The 21,409-nt window shown below is 36.4% G+C and overlaps 1 protein-coding gene across 1 annotated transcript in view; it reads right to left on the reverse strand.

The window, feature by feature from the left end:
* ORC4 (origin recognition complex, subunit 4) overlaps positions 1-21,409 on the reverse strand; it is a 95,579-nt gene that overhangs the window by 33,845 nt on the left and 40,325 nt on the right. The window contains exons 2-4 of the mRNA XM_010839951.1: positions 17,758-17,831; positions 9,848-9,924; positions 9,266-9,356 (exon numbers count right to left, since the gene is read on the reverse strand). Coding sequence (XP_010838253.1) covers positions 9,266-9,356; positions 9,848-9,924; positions 17,758-17,814 — 225 coding nt within the window. The 5' untranslated portion in view covers positions 17,815-17,831. The remainder of the gene's footprint in view (positions 1-9,265; positions 9,357-9,847; positions 9,925-17,757; positions 17,832-21,409) is intronic.

Here is a 21,409-nt window from a genome sequence, read left to right on the forward strand (position 1 = left end):
AACAGCTGTCATTGAAAATTAACAATTAAATTTGCAGATTCTCTACAGACAGAAAGTTCAATTAGAACTTCTAATGTCTGATTTAGTAAGATGTCAGAACCAGGAATGATGCCACATTCTCTCAATCAGCTACCCAAACTTCTGATAAATGTTTAGAAATAACCCTTAAGTTTTCAAAGGAAATACTTCTTTGCAGTAGAAGTCATAAAAACCACAGGTATTTAAGAACTTTACGTATCAGTCAGTTCATTACATGTCTACAGTACTGACTCTACAAAATTATTACTGAAATCAGTTAAAAGCTATTGAAAAGAAGTACCAGAACAATACTAAATGACTGCAAAATATCTACCCTCAGTACATTAATTTCTGTGAAATACTGTGAGCTACTTTGCATGTTACCTTGAAATGAAAATCAAAAAAGAAATACAAAGAGATTAAGCTAAATATGAGATGTTGCCTTTGTTAGTTGTTAAGCAGAGAAAGCCCTTGTTAAAAATTATTACTAGTAATATACTTCAAATATAAAGTGTGTGCATGCTAAGCTGCTTCAGTTGTGTCCGACTCTTTGCATCTCCAAGGACAGTAGCCTGCCAGGCTCCTCTGTCCATGGAATTTTCCAGGCAGGAATACTGAGATGGGTTGCCATTCCGTTCTCCTGGGGATCTTCCTGACTCAGGGATCGAACTCATGTCTCATGTCTCCTGCACTGGCAGGTGGGTTCTTTACCACTAGCATCATCTGGGAAGCCCAAAATATAACAGTAATTATTACTAAAAATACCCAGAAAGTGTTAAACCATCTTAAACTGTTCAATTATAAAGCTTCACATTTTTATAATTAGTTTTCTATGCCACATACTTAACATTCTTTATATTTTTGATTTGTGACATCTTATCACTCATACTGCACTATCATATGTATCTCTTCATATTAATACTACATATATTTTCTGAAATTTGAAAATAAATAGAATTAAGAAAAAACAAGAAGATTTTAAAAAGGAAGAGTGATGGATTATTCTTCCTAATATGAAAATAGAAGCAGAAGGGTACTATCACAAAATATATAGCTCAAGAAATTAGGCTATGTATACAACAAAAGTGGCATCAAACTTAATGAGGACAAAAAGGATTATGCCACAAAGTCACTGAGACAACTGGTAAACTATTTTGAAAGACAAAATACTACTTGTATTTTCAGTATTTTATCTCTATTTGTCATTGCAGTATCTGTGTGCAACAACAACAAAAAAGCAAAACCTCTCATTTCAAATCATCAGGTTTCACAACAGGATATCAAACATATTTAAAGCAGATGGTGCTCCACCTCAGATCACAGGTAAACTAAGTCCTTTAAAAATAAAAAAGAAAGACAACCACAAATGTCAACTGTCATACTATGAGTAAGAGCCCAGCAGAGAAAAGTTACATTCTTAGAGAAAACTGTCAGAAGATGAGGTGGTACTTCTGTCTTTGGATCAAGTCAGATCCTATCACCAGAGTTAGTCCCCAACTGATACTAACTTGCTTCTCAAAATACAGCCTGTATGGCATTTTCTTAGCAATCTGCTATGTTCTTGCACTTACTTCTTGATATTTTACTTACATGGTATTTGTATTTCCCTGGTTCTGATTTTATGTTTAAAACCACTTTAGGTTTGATAAACTGTTCAAAACCATTTCAAATTATTTGCAGAATGAAACAGGGTCAATAGTAATACCTTCATTTTACATATGCAAGGGGAGAGTTATACAGGTTTACAGCCTTCTTTCCACTAAATTTACTTTAACATCAAGTTACTATGATTTGCATGAATTAGCTCACAACTTTTTCGTGAGGTGTGTGTGTGGTCTGAAATGATCATTTAAATATATTAGCAAGCATGTCTTCAAATAATAATTTTAGTTCCACTCTGCTAAGTCACTTCAAATAATAATTTTAGTTCCACTCTGCTAAGTCCGATTCTGTGCGACCCCAGAGACGGCAGCTCACCAGGCTCCCCCGTCCCTGGGGTTCTCCAGGCAAGAACACTGGAGTGGATTGCCATTTCCTTCTCCAATGCATGAAAGTGAAAAGTGAAAGTGAAGTCACTCAGTCGTGTCCGACCCTCAGCGACCCCATGGACTGCAGCCTTCCAGGCTCCTCCATCCATGGGATTTTCCAGGCAAGAGTACTGGAGTGGGGTGCCATTGCCTTATCCGTAGTTCCACTCTGGATATTGCTAAAATTTACTGTGTAATTAGCTAGGTTAACAATCGTAAGTCAGATTTTTTTTTCCCCCCAAGGAGACAATGTCATCTTTTCAATATTTTATACTATATTATATACTAAAAAAACCTTAGTTGGTTATGTTACATTAACCAACATAATCAATTTGGATACCCCATTTCCACATTCTTTGTAGCTAAAAATTAATGTTACAGATATACTTGTATAGTTTGTTTTGAACTGCCAGCATCCAGAGGTTTTTATGCTTTTATTACTATTCCCAAATACTTTCAGGGACACAATATTCAACAATATGCAACCAGAAGAAACAAACTAGAAGAAACTTTAACCATCTAGCAAGTCTAATTTCTATGTAGAAGAGTATTTTCCAGACTTAAATCTCTCATTTGGAACCATGTCTATTTTTAAAATAAAATGTTTGAAATACAACAAACCACAGAATTTGTTATCTTTACCACTTAACTGATGATTTTCAATTTTTGTATTTTAGACAGTTTGGCTAAAGGCTAGTATTTTTAATATACCACAATCTTATTTTTTAAGTTTAAATTTCTGTAATTATACATGATTATACTAAGCTATGAAGGCAATGGCACTCCACTCCAGTACTCTTGCCTGGACAATCCTATGGATGGAGGAGCCTGGTGGGCTGCAGTCCACGGGGTTGCTAACAGTTGGACACAACTGAGCGACTTCACTTTCACTTTTCACTTTCATGCATTGGAGAAGGAAATGGCAACCCACTCCAGTGTTCTTGCCTGGAGAATCCCAGGGACCGGGGAGCCTTGGTGGGCTGCCGTCTATGGGGTTGCACAGACTCGGACACGACTGAAGCAAATTAGCAGTAGCAGTAGCAGCAGCAGCATGATATATATAATTATACTAATTATATGATATAATAATACTCTTATCTAAAAATAACCTATTTTATATCTCAGGACACGCCTACACACAACAAATCATAAAAGTGAGGAGTTAAATAATGCTTTTCAGCTTTCTGAGCTCTCAATATTGGAATGCAGTAGGAATAAACTAAATTATACCATAATGGAATACCATGTATGGGTTTTTCCATACTTCAATTAAGTCACATTAGATAAATTATTTCCAAGCACCAGAACATGGTGGTGTACCCATAGACTTGTAGAATCCTTAATGTAAACAATGGACTTTAATTAGCAATGTTTCAATATAGTTTCATTAATTTTAACAAATGTACCACAGTAAGGCAAGATGTTATTGACAGGGAAAACTGTACCGGGGTGAGTGTGTGTATGAGCGTGTGTCTGTGAGAGAGAGACTACGTGGGAACTCTGTACTATCTGCTTACTTTTTCTGTAACAAATATATCTATTTTAGCCAATTTACTAATGAAATGGAGTATTCAGGTTTAATTTGTATTTACTTATACATTTTTGTAAGCATTTACTAGCTCTATGTCCTTTTCTGTAAACTTTCTGTATGCCTTAAGAGACAAACTTCCAAGATGAAAGTTCAGAATAAATTAAGTCATTAGCCGTTCAAATTATACTTCTGGCTTGACACTTTGATGCATGAATCACTGAGATTCAACTTCTCTGTTGTAGGTCATTTTACTTCAAGATGCACAGTGTATGATGGAATAACAGGTCTAATGTACTAATTTCTTAGACCTCGTTTTCTCCTATACTGATACAAGAATATCACTATAGAGCTCTTTGAAGAATTAAAGTATCATGTAAAAATGTTATTCAAACATAGTATATAATGTGTTTTCCAAAAACAATAATTAAAACTGGAAAAAAAGGAAAATCATCCTTTTACTAAAGAAAGACCTAAATTCACATCAAGAGGGTTTGCAGAGTTACGGTTTTTACGACCTGCACTTTGATATAACCTGTGAAACTTTCACACTGCTAAGAAACAGCAATTCTACAAGCATCTAGGCAAGGAAAAATCATATATAAACTCAAACAAGTTAGCTGTGGTGGTCATCAGTGAGGTTCACCATACTTCTGGTTAACCTCCCTTTCTAGGTATCTAGTAAAAATGCACTGCCCTGCTCTCTTGAAACTAGGTGTGACCATGTGACTCACTCCAGTCAGATAAATGTGAGATGTGCTCTGTAGCACCTCTGGGTAGGAACTTTAAGAATGTCCCTGATCCATCAGGCTTCCTTTCCTCCACTGGGATGTTAGTGGAGGAACATGCTGAGGTAACATCACCATTTGTTGTGAGTGAAGACAGAGAATAGTGCCTCCTTGCTGTTACAGTGTGGGGACACAGCAAAAGCAAACAACAAATTTGTGTCAAGACTCTGAAATTTAGGGTTGGTATGACTGCATAATTTAAACTATCCAGTTTGAAAAAGCAGTTTATAAAGGGAAAAGAAAAGCCTGCCCTTGGAATTTTCCCATAAAACACAAATTGAATAAACTCTATGTGATTTCAAGGGAGGAAAAAAAAAAGTGATGGAAGAGTTTAATCCCAGTCATTTATAAGTAACGTGCAAAATAATTTTTGATTTAAAATAGTCTTTTTACATTTCCCTATGTTACTCAACTTCCTATCTCTTTAATATTTATGTGTTCTGAAGGAGTTTAGTGATTTGTTCTGTTAACTAGGTTGCTGGGTTTTTTCCCCTTGCCTTCAACCAACTTCCCACTCTGTAATTTTAAAAATAGACTGCATGGTCATATAGTTCACCCCTCAAAAAAAATAAAAAGATATATAGTGAAAAGAGCCTTAACCTCTGTTCCCATATCCCACTCAACAAATAACCCACTATGTTATTGTTTAATATTTCAGAAAGACATTTGTTGACACTGTTCAGTGGCTAAGTCGTGTCTCTCTGTGACCCCATGGACTGCAGCACACCATAAAGAAGACATAAGACATAAAAATGGCCAAAAAGCACTTGAAAAGATGTTCAACATCACTATTAGAGAAATGCAAATCAAAACTACAATGGAGTATCACTTCACACTGGTCAGAATGGCCATCATCAATAAAATCAACAAACAATATGTGCTGGAGAAGACATGGAGAAACAGAACCTTCCTATACTGTTGATGGGAATGTAAACTGGTACAGTCACTATGGAGAACCGGATAAAGTGAAAGTGAAAGTGGAGTCGCTCAGTCATGTCCAACTCTTTGTGACCGCATGGACTGTAGCCCACCAGGCTCCTCTCTCCATGGGATTCTCCAGGCAAGAATACTGGAGTGGGTTGCCATCTCCTTCTCCAGGGAATCTTCCCGACTCAGGGATCGAACCCAGGTCTCCCACATTGCAGGCAGATGCTTTAACCTCTGAGCCACCAGGGAAGCCCAGCGGTTCCTTAAAAAACTAAAAATAGAATATCATGACCCAGAAAACCCACTCCTAGGTGTTTACCCGGAGAAAACCATCATTTGAAAAGATTCATACACCTCGATATTCAGCTCAACTGCAGCACTATTTACAATAGCCAGGGCTGGAAGCAACCTAAATGTCCGTCAGCAGAGGAGAGGGTAAAGAAGATGTGGTGCATATATATATTTATACACAATGGAATATTCAGTAAGTTCACTCGCTCAGTCACATCTAACTCTTTCCAACCCAATGGATTGCAGCACGCCAGGCTTGCCTGTCCATCACCAATTCCCGGAGTTACACAAACTCATGTCCATTGAGTCGGTGATGTCATCCAACCAACTCATTCTCTGTCGTTTCCTTCACCTTCTGACTTCAATCTTTCCCAGCATTAGAGTCTTTTCCAATGAGTCAGCTCTTCGCATCAGGTGGCCAAAGAATACGTTGGCTGCAAAGAATACTCCAAGCTCCAATAGGAGCTTCAGCTTCAGCATCAGTCCTTCCCGTGAATATTCAGGACTGATTTCCTTTAGGATGGACTGGTTGGATCTCCTTACAGTCCAAAGAGACTCTCAAGAGTCTTCTCCAACACCACGGTTCAAAAGCATCAATTCTTCAGTGCTCAGCTTTCTTTACAGTCCAACTCTCCCATCCATTCATGACTACTGGAAAAACCATAGCTTTGACTAGACAGACCTCTGTTGGCAAAGTAATGTCTCTGCTTTTTAATATGCTGTCTAGGTTGGTCATAGCTTTTCTTAAAATGAGCAAGGGTCTTTTAATTTCATGGCTGCAGTCACCATCTGCAGTGATTTTGGAGCCCCCAAAAATAAAGTCTGTCATGTTTCCATTGTTTTCCCATCCATTTGCTATGAAGTGATAGGATCGGATGCCATGATCTTAGTTTTTTGAATGTTGAGTTTTAAGCCAACTTTTTCATTCTCCTCTTTCCTTTTCATCAACTGGCTCTTTAGTTCTTCTTCGCCTTCTGCCATAACGGTGGTGTCATCTGCATCTCTGAGGTTGTTTCTCCCGGCAATCCTGATTCCGGCTCATGTTCATCCAGCCCAGCATTTCTCACGTTGTACTCTGCATATAAGTTAAATAAGCAGGGTGACAATATACAGTCTTGACATGCTCCTTTCCCAATTTGGAACCAGTCTGTTGTTCCATGTCCAGTTCTAACTGTTGCTTCTTGACAAGCAGATTTCTCAGGAGGCAGGTCAGATGGTCTGTTATTACCATCTCTTTAAGAATTTTCCACAGTTTGTTGTGATCCACACAGTTAAAGGCTTTGGCATAGTCAACAAAGCAGAAGTAGATGTTTTTCTGGAACTCTCTTGCTTTTTTGATGATCCAGTGGATGCTGGCAATTTGATCTCTGGTTCCTCTGCCTGTTTTAAATCCAGCTTGAACATCTGGAAGTTCATGGTTCATGTACTATTGAAGCCTGGCTTGGAGAATTTTGAGCATTACTTTGCTAACGTGAAAGATGAGTGCAATTGTGTGGTAGTTTGAACATTCTTTGGCATTTCCTTTTTTTGGGATTGGAACGAAAACTGAATGGAATATTACCCAGCCATAAAAATGAACAAAATAATGTCATCTACAGGTACACGAGTGGACCTAGAGACTGTCATATTGAATGAAGTAAGTTAGACCAGACAAATATCATATGATATTACTTATATGTGGAAAATTTTTAAAAAGGGTACAAATGAACTTATTTATAAACCAGAAGTAGTATCGCAGATGTAGAAAACAAACTTGTGGCTACCAGGGGGAAAGGTAGGACAGATAAATTGGGAGACTGGGGTTGACTTAAACATAGTACTACACATAAAATAGGCAACTAATAAGGACCTATCATATAGTACAGAGAACACTACACAATATTTTGTAATGGCCTATATGGGATAAGAATTTAAAAAGAGTGGACATAAGTATATGTATAACCGATTCACTCTGCTGTATATCTGAACCTAACACAACATTGTAAATCAATGATACTCCAATAAAAATTTAAATGTATACATTTAAGGGAACTTTTGTTCATGGAGAAATCAACAATATGATTTTTTCCCTTTTTTGGATGATATGCAAATATTTCTGTCTTCTTTTTTTACTGCAGTATCGTAGTCCATTACATGGATGGATGTATCAAGATTTATTAATCAGTATTCTGAGGGTCATTTATACTGTTTCTCATCCTGCACTGCTAATAAACATTACTGCAATGAGTAACAATACACATATCATTTCACAAAGAAAAATTTCTAGAAATGTTGCTGAGTCAAAAGTAGGCACATTTGTAATATGGTTAGATTTTGTCTAATTCTAATTTACACCACCAGTAAGAACATCAGTATGTTATCAACTTTATAGATCTTTTTGTTAATCTTATAGAAAAAATTACTATATTTTTATTTAATTTACCAGATTATGAGTGAAATTAAACATGTTTCTAAGTTTAAAACTGATTTGTATTTAATTTCCTATGACCTTTCTGTGCATATCTTTCCTCAACTTTTCTACTGTTAACAGAGCTGTTGTTTTAATAATAGTCTTATAGCTCAAAAGTATATTAGTCACATACTTTTCCTATATAAACTACCATAAATAGCACTGAAGTCAAACACAAAGAAAAATAATAAAAAAACTAAGGATAAAGAAATAGTGGTTGTATACAAGGACTAAGCCAAAGGACTGAACATAAATTAAACAGAGTCAAAAATAAATACGGTCATAAATGTGATTATAATAAATGAAAAAATTTTAAAAGAAAATAAATTATTTAGATCTAAATCTCCAATTTATGTACTACAAACAATACTGAAACAGATGATGACAGTAAAATCCTAAAGTCCTAATTTTTACAAAATGTACAGTCAAACTGTATTGCTTAAAAAATAAAAACAATTCTAATTCTATTTTACATAGTTTTACTTAATATAAAATAATACATAATACACAATTTTACTTCTATACACAGTAAAAATGTGTATTAGTGAGAAATCTAAATTTACTGCATGGAATAAAGCAAAAGCAGATTATACAATTACATAGTAATATTTGTAATATAATAGCCATAACTGGTCTTATACACTAAACAAACAAAATGAAAAGAGAAAGCAAGGGTAAAAAAGCAAGAGTTATCTTTATGAGGTAACCAAAGTAATATAATAAAGATGGAAAGTAGACGATAACTCTAAAAGATGTGAATGTATATATTAAAAAAACTTGCCTAAGTTAGGGTTACAGAATAAACTAAAAGAAAAAAAATGCTTGATGTGATAGCTACCTAATCTACAAATAGAGACAATATCATGCCTACCTTGCAGGGTTAATGTAAAGAATAAATAACAAGATAAATAAAAGGTTCAAGGAACATGTTCAATAAATGCCAGTTTGCTTTGTCTACTGGCAGTCACAAATTCTTGAAGGACCAAAGACCACAATGGAACAAATAACATTTGAAAATTTGTTACTGTGACGAAAAATAAGGTAAAAAAAGATCACTCTACTTAAATAAACAAGTCTAACTTTATAAAGGCTTTGCATGTATTCTAAGACTTAAAATTAAAAAAAAAAAATGCTAGTAACACAAGGATGAAAATAATCAAAAACATTTTCAATGTTGTCCATAAGACTCATCACATGCCTACAAAACAAAGGAATGCCAGAAATCAACAGCTTTTACCATGGTCTTTCCTGAACCTCGGGGTCCAATAATGAGAATAGAGTTACTTTCTCCATGGATAGCAGTTCTTTTTAGCAGTTCAATTAAGTGTCTGAAATGATATAAAGAGGCCAAAATTTAAAAAGCAAAGCTGAAATAATTTGCTAGGTAATACTTTTTAAATTAGTCCTACAGAGAAGAACAGAAATACTGATTCTCTAGAAACCTCAAGAAGAAACCAAGTAAGACTGAAATATTGTGGTCTTTATGATGGTATGGGATAGGAACAACTGTGGCAACTCTTAGGACCTTTCACTCCACAGCTGGCTGCTGAGCATTAGGGGCAAACTCAGAAATCTCTCCATAATACGAAATGACAGAAATGATACAAGATTGAAAGTTAAAGAGTTTTTTTCATTATGGAAATATGTATATCTTCTCTTCCTTCACAATAAATCATTTTTTTATACACAAAGCAAAACTACCTCTATAAAAATGTTCGCTATCCTTGTTTAAGACAAAGTCTGTGTATGACAATTTCTACAAAACCTAAAGGGTATCTATAAGTAGTTTCATAGCAGACAAGTGGGAACCTAAACTTACTTATATTGTACTTGTACTCCAAATAGGTTACCATGTGGACTCTGATGACAAAATCTTTCACGTAAAATTCTTTGTACCTGATAAAAATAAAGTGAATACAAATGAAAACATATATGCAATCAAAAATGAAGAAGTAAATATATTTATAGCAGTTAGAGTTAAGTATTAATGAATCAATTCAGCTCTCCCTAAACAACTTGTCATCATGAGTGATAAAATTAACAGTTCTTGTTTTCCAGGTGGCACTAGTGGTAAAGAATCTGCTTGCCAATGCAGGAGACATAAGAGTTGTGGGTTCAATCCCTGGTTCAGGAAGATCCTCTGGAAGAGGGCAAGGCAACCCACTCCAGTATTCTTCCCTGGAAAGTCCCATGGACAGAGGCACCTGGCAGGCTATGGTCCATAGCGTTGCAAAGAGTTGGATATGACTGAAACAACTTAGCAGCAGCAGCAAGTCCCAGAGAAAGGATAAGAATTTAGTTATGAAGCTTTCAACAAGAGAGCTTTATGATGTTACTTTAGCTACATCAGCAATTTGAGGGCTGTTTTAATGTATGTGAATAAATGAATACCTCATTTTGTGTAATATGTCAGTCAAGGAATAAAGAATGGGAGAATTTAATAATGTAATCTAATCTAATAATGCTCATGAACCATACCTCAGTCTTTTGAGTTTAGTCACTCAGTCTTATCTGACTGTGTGATCCCATGGACTGTAACCCACCAGGCTTCTCTGTTCGTAGGATTTCCCAGGCAAAAATACTGGAGTGGACTGCCAGCTCCTTTTCCAGGGGATCTTTTCAACCCAGGGATTGAACACAGGTCTCCAACATTGCAGGCAGATTCTTTACTGTTGGAGCCATCTAGAGACCAACATATCTAAACTGGTTTAGCTCAAGTCCTATCTTTCTGTACCTCTCACAGAAGTCAGGATTCTGAGGAAATAGAAGAAATTTTAAAGTCCACACAGTTATTGAGGACCTATTAGATGCAGAGGACAAAACTACTAAAAGAATATGATCTATGCCTAAAAAAAAAGCATATATATATTAGTAAGAAATGACACAGTCAGTAATCTGCAAAAAATTAGTAACCTAGCATATAAGGAGATGTTCAAATATATGGAAAAAATCATACTCATCTATGATATAAAATAGGAAATCATTGGAATTAATTAAAATTCTTCTAAAGAGCTAAATTTTTATTTTGTCTTAAAACGAAGGACTTAGACACAGCTGTAAAAAAGAAATATCAATCTATCATATTCTTTAAAAAGATGGACCATCAAAATCGTTTATTTTCTACATTTGCTGCTAACAAAGAGTGTCCAGTGACAAAAACCTTAGGAGGTTATTTCAGATTTAGCTCCATCAGCAGAAACAAGAAGTTGCCAACATTATTTGCTTCTTGCAGACTGAAGTGTGCAGTATGGGAGTGATCTTTCATGTATCAACGAAAAAAATCTGAGTTCACTTTCTATGTACCAGAGGCACAGGGAAGCAAATTATTCACTAGGGATAAAATAATCTATACTTAGCATTTAGGAGGAAGTGGAAAGAATAGAAAGATTGGTGTCCGAGAGACAATACACTATTCTGGCAGGCCTGTTTTGAAGATTAAAGAAAGTAGTAATCTGTAATACAATATAGTTATTATATAGGAAATAGCTGATATCTATAAAAAAAAACCTAAGGAAGCAAACATACATTCAATTAATCACAGGGTGTATTCCTCCCCCTAGACAAGATCACTGTAAATCAAAACACGAACCTCAGTGTTTTTCTTGTTTAAAACTTCATTAAAGTCTACAGAGAGACAAGTATGAATAAAATACAAGATAGAGAAAAAGTGAAGCAAAGCTGTAGTGAATATTCAGAGGTTCCAAAATTCTCAAGTGAGTTGATGTGAAAGTTAAACAGGTATGTACATGTATAGGAATTAATTTAGGTGTACAGGGAAGATCTCCGCTATTTAAAAAGATACGTTCAGTTCAGTCACTCAGTCCTGTCTGACTATTTGAGACCCCATATACTGAAGCATGGCAGGTTACTTGTCTATCTCCAACTCCCGGAGTTTTCTTAAACTCAGGTGCATTAAGTCAGTGATGTAATCCAACCATCCCATCCTCCATCATCTCCTCCTCCTCCTAACTTCAATCTTTCTCAGGATTAGGGTCTTTTCCAATGAGTCAGTTAGTTCTTCGTATCAGGTGGCCAAAGTACTGGAGTTTCAGCTTCAGCAACAGTCCTTCCAATGAATATTCAGGACTGATTTCCTTTAGGATGGACTGGTTGGATCTCATTTCAGTCCAAGGGAAACACAAGAATCTTCTCCAACACCACAGTTGAAAAGCATCAATCCTTCAGTGCTCAGCTTTCTTTATAGTCCAACTCTCACATCCATTCATGACTACTGGAAAAACCATAGCTTTGACAAGATGGACCTTGTTGGCAAAATAAAGTCTCTGCTCTTTAATATGCTGTCTAGGTTGGTCATAACTTTTCCTCCAAGGAGAGTAAGCGTCTTTTAATTTCCTGGCTGCAGTCACCATCTGCAGTGATTTTGGAGCCACCAAAAATAAAGTCAGCCACTGTTTCCACTGTTTCCCCATCTATTTGCCATGAAGTGATGGGACCGGATGCCATGATCTTAGTTTTTTGAATGCTGAGTTTTAAGCCAACTTTTTGACTCTCCTCTTTCCTTTTCATCAAGTGGCTCTTTAGTTCTTTGCTTTCTGCCATAACAGTGGTGTCATCTGCATCTCTGAGGTTATTGATATTTCCCCTGGAAATCTTAATTCTGGCTTGTGCTTCATCCAGTTCAGCATTTCTCATGATGTTCTCTGTATATAAGTTAAATAAGCAAGGTGACAAAATAGAGCCATGACAACTCCTTTCCCGATTTAGAACAACTCCTTTCCTAGTCTGTTGTTCCATGTCCAGTTCTGTTGCTTCTTGACAAGCAGATTTCTCAGGAGGCAGGTCAGATGGTCTGTTATTACCATCTCTTTAAGAATTTTCTACATTTTGTTGATATCCACACAGTTAAAGGCTTTGGCATAGTCAACAAAGCAGAAGTAGATGTTTTTCTGGAACTCTCTTGCTTCTTTGATGATCCTATGGATGTTGGCAATTTGATCTTTGGTTCCTCTGCCTATTCTAAATCCAGCTTGAACATTTGGAAGTTCACTGTTCACATATTGTTGAAGCCTGGCCTGGAGAATTTTGAGTGTTACTTTGCTAGCATGTGCTGCTGCTGCTAAGTCGCTTCAGTCGTGTCCGACTCTGTGCGACCCCAGAGAGGGCAGCCCACCAGGCTCCCACGTCCCTGGGATTCTCCAGGCAAGAACACTGGAGTGGCTTGCCATTTCCTTCTCCAATGCATGAAAGTGAAAAGTGAAAGTGAAGTCTCTCAGTTGTATCCGACTCCTAGCGACCCCATGGACTGCAGCCTACCAGGCTCGTCCGTCCATGGGATTTTCCAGGCAAGAGTACGGGACTGCAATTGTGCGGTAGTTTGAACATTCTTTCGCATTGACTTTCTTTGGGATTAGAATGAAAACTGATCTTTTCCAGTCCTGTGGCCAATGCTGAGTTTTCCAAATTTGCTGGCATATTGACTGCAGCACTTTCACAGAATCATCTTTCAGGATTTGAATAGCTCAACTGGAGTGCCATCACCTCCACTAGCTTTGTTTGTAGTGATGCTTTCTAAGGCACACTTGACTTTGAATTCCAGGATGTCTGGCTCTAGGTGACTGATCACACCATCGTGACTGTCTGGGTTGTGTAAATCTTTTTTGTATAGTTCTTTTGTGTGTTCTTGCCACCTCTTCTTAATATCTTCTGCTTGAGTTAGGTCCATACCATTTCTGTCCTTTATGGAGCCCATCTTTGCATGAAAAGCTCCCTTGGTATCTCTAATTTTTTGAAGAAATCTCTAGTCTTCCCCATTCTACTGTTTTCCTCTATTTCTTTTCATTGATCACTGAGGAAGGCTTTCTTATCTCTCCTTGCTATTCTTTGGAACTCTGCATTCAAATAGATACATCTTTCCTTTTCTCCTTTGCCTTTAGCCTCTCTTCTTTTCATAGCTATTTGTAAGGCCTCCTCAGACAACCATTTTGCCTTTCTGTTATTTCTTTTTCTTGGGGATGGTCTTGATCTCTGCCTCCTGTACAAGTCATGAACCTAGATCCATAGTTCTTCAGATACTCTATCAGATCTAATTCCTTGAATCTATTTGTTACTTCCACTGTATAATCATAAGGGTATTGATTTAGGTCATAGGGGAATGATCTAATGGTTTTTCCTACTTTCTTCAATTTAAGTCTGAATTTGGCAATAAGGAGTTCATGATCTGAGCCACAGTTTGTTCCTGGTCTTGCTTTTGCTGACTGTATAGAGCTTCTTCATCTTTGGCTGCAAAGAATATAATCAATCTGATTTTGGTGTTGACTATCTGGTGACGTCCATGTGTAGAGTCTTCTCTTGTGTTTTTGGAAGGTGTTTGCTATGACCGGTGCGTCCTCTTGGCAAAACTCTATTAGCCTTTGCCCTGCTCCATTCTGTACTCCGAGGCCAAATATGCCTCTTACTCTAGGTATTTCTTGACTCCCTACTTTAGCATGCCGGTCCCCTATAATGAAAAGGACATCTTTTTTGGGTGTTAGTACTAGAAGGTGTTAGTACTAGAAGGTCTTCATAGACCCGTTCAACTTTAGCTTCTTCAGCATTACTGGTCAGGGCATAAACTTGGATTACTGTGATATTGAATGGCTTGCCATGGAAACAAAAAGAGATCATTCTGTCATTTTTGAGATTGCATCCAAGTACTGCATTTTGGACTCTTTTGTTGACTATGATGGCTATTCCATTTCTCCTAAGGGATGCCTGCCCACAGTAGTAGATATAATGATCATCTGAGTTAAATCCATCCATTCCAGTCCAGTATTTTTAAAAGCATAATTAAACACTTTCCTTTAAACAGAAGGTAAGTAAGGTCTTACAAAGGAATGTCAATAACATTAAGTTTTGCTGTAAAAAAATGTAGTTCTGGTTAAGCCAGTGTAGAAATATCACACCCATTCCCAGCTAGACTCCTCAAGTATATACACAAGGGAACCCTCTTACACTGTTGGTAGGAATGCAAACTAGTACAGCCACTATGGAGAACAGTGTGGAAATTCCTTAAAAAACTGGAAACAGAACTGCCATATGACCCAGCAATCCCACTGCTGGGCATACACACTGAGGAAATCAGAATTGAAAGAGACACATGTATCCCAATGTTCATCGCAGCACTGTTTATAATAGCCAGGACATGGAAGCAACCTAGATGTCCATCAGCAGATGAATGGATAAGAAAGCTGTAGTACATATACACAATGGAGTGTTACTCAGCCATTAAAAAGAATACATTTGAATCAGTTCTAATGAGGTGGATGAAACTGGAGCCTATTATACAGAATAAAGCAAGCCAGAAAAAAAAAAAACCAATACAGTATACTAACGCATATATATGGAATTTAGAAAGATGGTAACGACAACCCTGTATGCAAGACAGCAAAAGAGACATAGATGTATAGAACAGTCTTTTGGACTCTGTGGGAGAGGGAGGGGGGGATGATTTGGGAGAATGGCATTAAAACATGTATAATATCATATAAGAAATGAATCGCCAGTCCAGGTTCAATGCAGGATACAGGAAGCTTGGGGCTGGTGCACTGGGATGACCCAAAGGGATAGTATGGGGAGGGAGGTGGGAGGGCGGTTCAGGATGAGGAACACGTATACACCCATGGCGGATGCATGTTGATGTATGGCAAGATCAATACAATATTGTAAAGTAAAAAAAAAAAAAAGAAATATTAAATGTTCATGATAAAAACACTAAATATACTAGGAATATAAGGAGACTTTCTCAACCTGTTAATATCCACAAAAAATCACAGCTAACATCATCAGTTCAGTTCAGTCGCTCAGTTGCATCCAACACTTTGTGACTCCATGAATCTCAGCAAGCCAGGTCTCCCTGTCCATCACCAACTCCCGGAGTCCACCCAAACCATGTCCATTGAGTCAGTAATGCCATCCAATCATTTCATCCTCTGTCATCCCCTTCTCCTCCTGCCCTCAATCTTTCCCAGCATCAGGGTCTTTTCCAATGAGTCAGCTCTTTGCATCAGGTGGTCAAAGTATTGAAGTTTCAGCTTCAAAAACAGTCCCACCAATGAACACTCATGACTGATCTCCTTTATGATAGACTGGTTGCATCTCCTTGTAGTCCAAGGGACTCTCAAGAGTCTCCTCCAACATCACAGTTCAAAAATATCAATTCTTTGGTGCTCAGCTTTCTTTATATTCCAACTCTCACATCCATACATGACCACTGGAAAACCCATAGCCTTGACTAGACAGACCTTTGTTGACAAAGTAATGTCTCTGCTTTTTAATATGCTGTCTAGGTTGGTCATAACTTTCCTTGCAAGGAGTAAGCATCTTTTAATTTCATGGCTTCAGTCACCATCTGCAGTGATTTTGGAGCCCAAATAAATCAAGTCAGCTGCTTTTCCCACTGTTTCCCCATCTATTGGCCATGAAGTGATGGGACGAGATGCCATGATCTTAGTCTTCTGAATGTGGAGCTTTAAGCCAACTTTTTCACTCTCCTCTTTCACTTTCATCAAGAGGCTTTTTAGTTCCTCTTCACTTTCTGCCATAAGGGTGGTGTCATCTGCATATCTGAGGTTATTGAGATTTCTCCCGGCAATCTTAACTCCAGCTTGTGCTTCCTCCAGGCCAGTGTTTCTCATGATGTACTCTACATATAAGTTAAATAAGCAGGGTGACAATATGCAGCCTTGACGTATTCCTTTTCCTATTGGAACCAGTCTGTTGTTCCATGTCCAGTTCTAACTATTGCTTCCTGACCTGCATACAGGTTTCTCAAAAGGCAGGTCAAGTGGTCTGGTGTTCCCATCTCTTTCAGAATTTTCCACAGTTTATTGTGATCCACACAATCTAAGGCTTTGGCATAGTCAATAAAGCAGAAATAGATGTTTTACTGGAACTCTCTTGCTTTTTCGATGATCCAGCAGATGTTGGCAATTTGATCTCTGGTTCCTCTGCCTTTTCTAAAACCATCTTGAACATCTGGAATTTCACGGTTCATGTATTGCTGAAGCGTGGCTTGCAGAATTTTAAGCATTGCTTTACTAGCGTGTGAGATGAGTGCAATTGTGCAGGAGTTTGAGCTAATGTCATACATCATACTCAGTAGTAAAAGACTGAACACATTTTTCCAATATAAAAAATGGTCTGCTCTTGGTAGATTACTCAGTATTATACTGAAGGTTCTGGTCATGGCAATTAGACAACAAAAGAAATGAAAGGCATACAGACTGGAAAGGAAGAAGTAAAACTGTATCTCTTTGAAGATGACATGATGTTATACACAGAAAAGCCAAAGGAATAAACTAAAAAAAAAATATTATAAATGAGTTTAGCAAGGTTACAGAATACAAGATTAATATAGAAAAATCAATTTCATTTAGATAAACTAGGAACAAATAAAACATAAAAGTAAGAAAATCATTTCATTTACAACCGCAACAAAAGGAATAAAATACTTTTCAAGAAACTTACCTTAAGAAGTGAAAAACTCTGAAGATATTAAACTAAATTGAAACTTGAGAACATTTAAGAAGACATGAATAAAATTAGGATTCCATCTATCCAAACATTTAGAGAGGCTGAAATTAGGAAACAGCAAAGACACTTTCCCCTTGGCAACGGAAAGTGTGGTTCTTCATACATAAAAAGGGGAGAATTCAAGTTAAGAAGATGACTGTTTCTCTTATCCCCTTTACATGGTAACAGGCCTTCAGATTAATGAAAATATACACTAACCTGTGAAATGTAGTCTGCTTGTATTAAGTTGCTACTCTTTGATTTACGACTGCTCATTTCCACAAACTGAAATCCTTTAAAAAATAATAAAAAATTTTAGCATGAATATAAGGATGATTGGCTTACAGAAATTAAGAATTTACTATTACAGACTCACACAAGTTCTAAAACATGAAAAATGTTAAAATTTCTGAAACTTTAAAAATTTTCAGTTGAACCTATGGGAATCATTTCATAATACGTAAATAAAACCGTTATGCTGCACAACTTAAAATTACACAGTGATATATGTAAGTTATTTCTTAATAAAACCAGAAAAAAAAAATCTCGATGGCTCCTCTTTACCTAACTACAGGTTTATTTGACACTCCCATTTCACATTTTAGATGGTTCTTATAATTAGTTCTACCTTTCTTTTCAATCTAGTATTCAGCTTCCTTTCTCTGCCTTTAAAAACAAAATCAAACAAACAAAAAACAATGGATGTGTTTCCTTTGTATAGAATGTTTCTCCCCACATTCATTCCACAGGATCATCTATTCCAGAAAAACTTTGCTTTCTTGCTACACTCATCAATCACAGTCATTACAGACTAGGTAAATTGTTTCTTCTGCAAACATACAGAATTGCCTGTCCTTCTCTTTATTCATAAACATATCATACTACACAAAATTTTGTGGTCAATGCCACCAAATTGAGAATACTTAAAAATTCCAAGCATTAACTGGAATAATATATATGTGTGTGTGTGTATATATATGTATATATATAATAACAAAAAAAAAAAGTTCTGTAAAATTCTCCTTGAGGGCAATATATTCATAGATAAACACCTTCAACTAAAAGATCTAATTTTCTCACCAGCAATTTCCTAGAGAAGTACTTCACTAATCAGGTAATAATAACTTAGCCAGGAATTGTTAGAAGTGTTTTGAATTTATTATCTCATTTAATTCTCAGAATAATCCTATGGAATAATCCTAATACCTCTTTCAGATTAGAAGACACAGAAAAGTAACCTGACCAAAACCGTAACAGTACAAAGGTCAGTCAGGATTTAAACCCGATCTAGTTATACTTCATTATACATAACTATTATCTATCTATATATATACACACACACAGAGATATAAAATACATATATATTATATACATAGTTATAAGTATATATACTTGATTATATATAACTGCTACTTAGCCACCTGATTTTAAAAAGCACAAATTTCAACAACTTGAAGGAAGATCTGCCTGTGATATATTTTTATATTCATACTTACTAATTTCATATACTGACATTTAGACAACCACCTTTGGAATTAGTTTCTACAGGACAGCAGCAGAGCAATGCTTTGACAGATAGCAAACAAATCCGTACCCTCCCTTACAGTATAGACGAGGCCTAAGTCCCAGAACCAGTTGAGGCTTCCCTGGTGGCTCAGATGGAAAAAGGTCTGCCTGCAATGCGGGAGACCCAGGTTCGATTCCTGGGTCGGGAAGATCCCCTGGAGAAGGAAATGGCAATCCACTACAGCACTCTTGCCTGGAAAATCCCACGGACGGAGGAGCCTGATAGGCTACAGTCCATGGGGTCGCAAAGAGTCGGACACGACTTCACTTAAGTCCCAGAAGGATTCTGGCTCCAGGACAGAATAGAGTACAAGAACAGAGTACTCTCCCGATGCTTTGGTTCCTTAAGCTTCCCTCTTAGGAGAAAAGTGGTTTTCTCAGCTGCCTTAGGGCACCTTTTAGCAACCTTTTCTTTATTCAAGGCACCTTGCTTGACAATCTTTACACTGATTATTTTAATTTTATCCTACTAAATTTTTTTCTCTTAAATCAGATTTGTGTGTGGGGAAAAACCCTTTCAGGAATATGAAATTACATCTTCATTCTGTTTTAAGATACTCGACTGTGAAAAAGGTCTGAAATTACAGGAAACAATGGAACAACTGTACCTGAGACAATAAAAAGTAAATTCTAAAAAAATGGGAGAGAGACTTGACAATATACTTTATCTTTTCAAAGCTATGTTAGTAGCTATTTCACAGTACTAATGGAATTAAAATATATTTCTCCCCATTTCATGGACTGAGAAAACATGCTCAGTAGAGCTAAGTAAAATGTCTGAGGTCACAGGGTGGTGTCTAAACTGCCTCCTTGTATTGAATATACTTCTGGTAAGTCACTAAAAACATGCACATGGTGACCCATGACCATTTGGTGATCATTCGTGAAAGAAACATACATACACACCACACTTCAGTGCCTATACATAAATTTTGACTGTAAATTAAGTATTAATCAAAAGACTGATGCTCAACCATAAACAATCCAACTAGAAAAATGGGTCAAAGGCATAAACAGACATTTCAAACAAAGAGGCTATATAGATAGCAAATAAACACCTGAAACACATTAGCCATTAGAAAAAGGCAAATTGGAACCACAACAAGGTACACATTTATTTGAAAAGCAAAAATAGAACAGAGAAAACACCAAATGCTGGTAAGCATGAAGAGAAGAAAGATCTCACATACAATGACTGGTGAGATATGTGAAATGTTACAGCCATTCTGCAAAGTTTCTTTTGGCCATTTCTTATAACAAACACTTACCGTGTGACACAGTGATTACACTTTTGGGTATTTATATCACAGAAATGAAAATTTATGCTCACATGAAAATCTGTAATATGAGTCTCAATAATAAGTTTATTTGGAACAGCCAAAAAACTGAAGACAATACAAATGTCCTACAATGAGTTAATGGGGTTAAAGAAATGGAAACATCCACATCAGGGACTAAAACTGAGGCAAAAAAAAAAAAAATTAACCACTGATATGTGCAATACTGTGGATGGCTCTCAAGGGCATTACGCTTTGAGAGCAAAAATAAAGGCTGATCACAAAAATATTACATATTGCATGATTACATTAAAAAATTCTTGAAATGACAAAATTATTATAAAGATGAAGAACAGATACATGATGGCAAAGAAACAGAACTGAGGAATGAGTATGATAATAAAAAAGGAGTTACATTAAGAATTTTCTTTGTAATGATGAAACAGTTTTGTATCTTTATTGCAATGTCACAAAATATACACATGGGATCAAGTCACAGAGAATTAAATAGACACACAAAAATGAGTACAAGTAAAAACTGTTGAGAACTGAATAAGGTCTGTAGTTCAGTTAACAGTGTTATACCAATGTCAACGTTTTTTGTCATGGTTTTGACCTGCAATATCATAAGACATCACGCTACAGAGAATCTGGGTGAAGGGTTTATGGAACACTACGAACTACATGTGCAACTTCTGTGAGTCTCTAATAATTTCAAAATAAAAATTTAGGAAAAATAAAAGTCTAGTTATACACTTTCTTTCAACTGTTTAATGACAAAAGAAGAGAATAATATTATCTGCCAATAGGTAATATTATTATTATCAGACAATAGATTATTAAATTACATTTGACTGAATTCCTCCTCAAATTTTACCAGTGAATCATAAAGCAATGCCAAAGAATGCTCAAACTACCGTACAACTGCACTCATCTCACATACTAGTAAAGTGATGCTTAAAATTCTCCAAGCCAGGCTTCAGCAATACGTGAACCATGAACCTCCAGATGTTCAAGCTGGTTTTAGA

This window comes from Bison bison, unplaced genomic scaffold, assembly GCF_000754665.1.
Source record: "Bison bison bison isolate TAMUID 2011002044 unplaced genomic scaffold, Bison_UMD1.0 scf7180017864139, whole genome shotgun sequence".
Classification (NCBI taxonomy): Eukaryota; Metazoa; Chordata; class Mammalia; order Artiodactyla; family Bovidae; genus Bison; species Bison bison.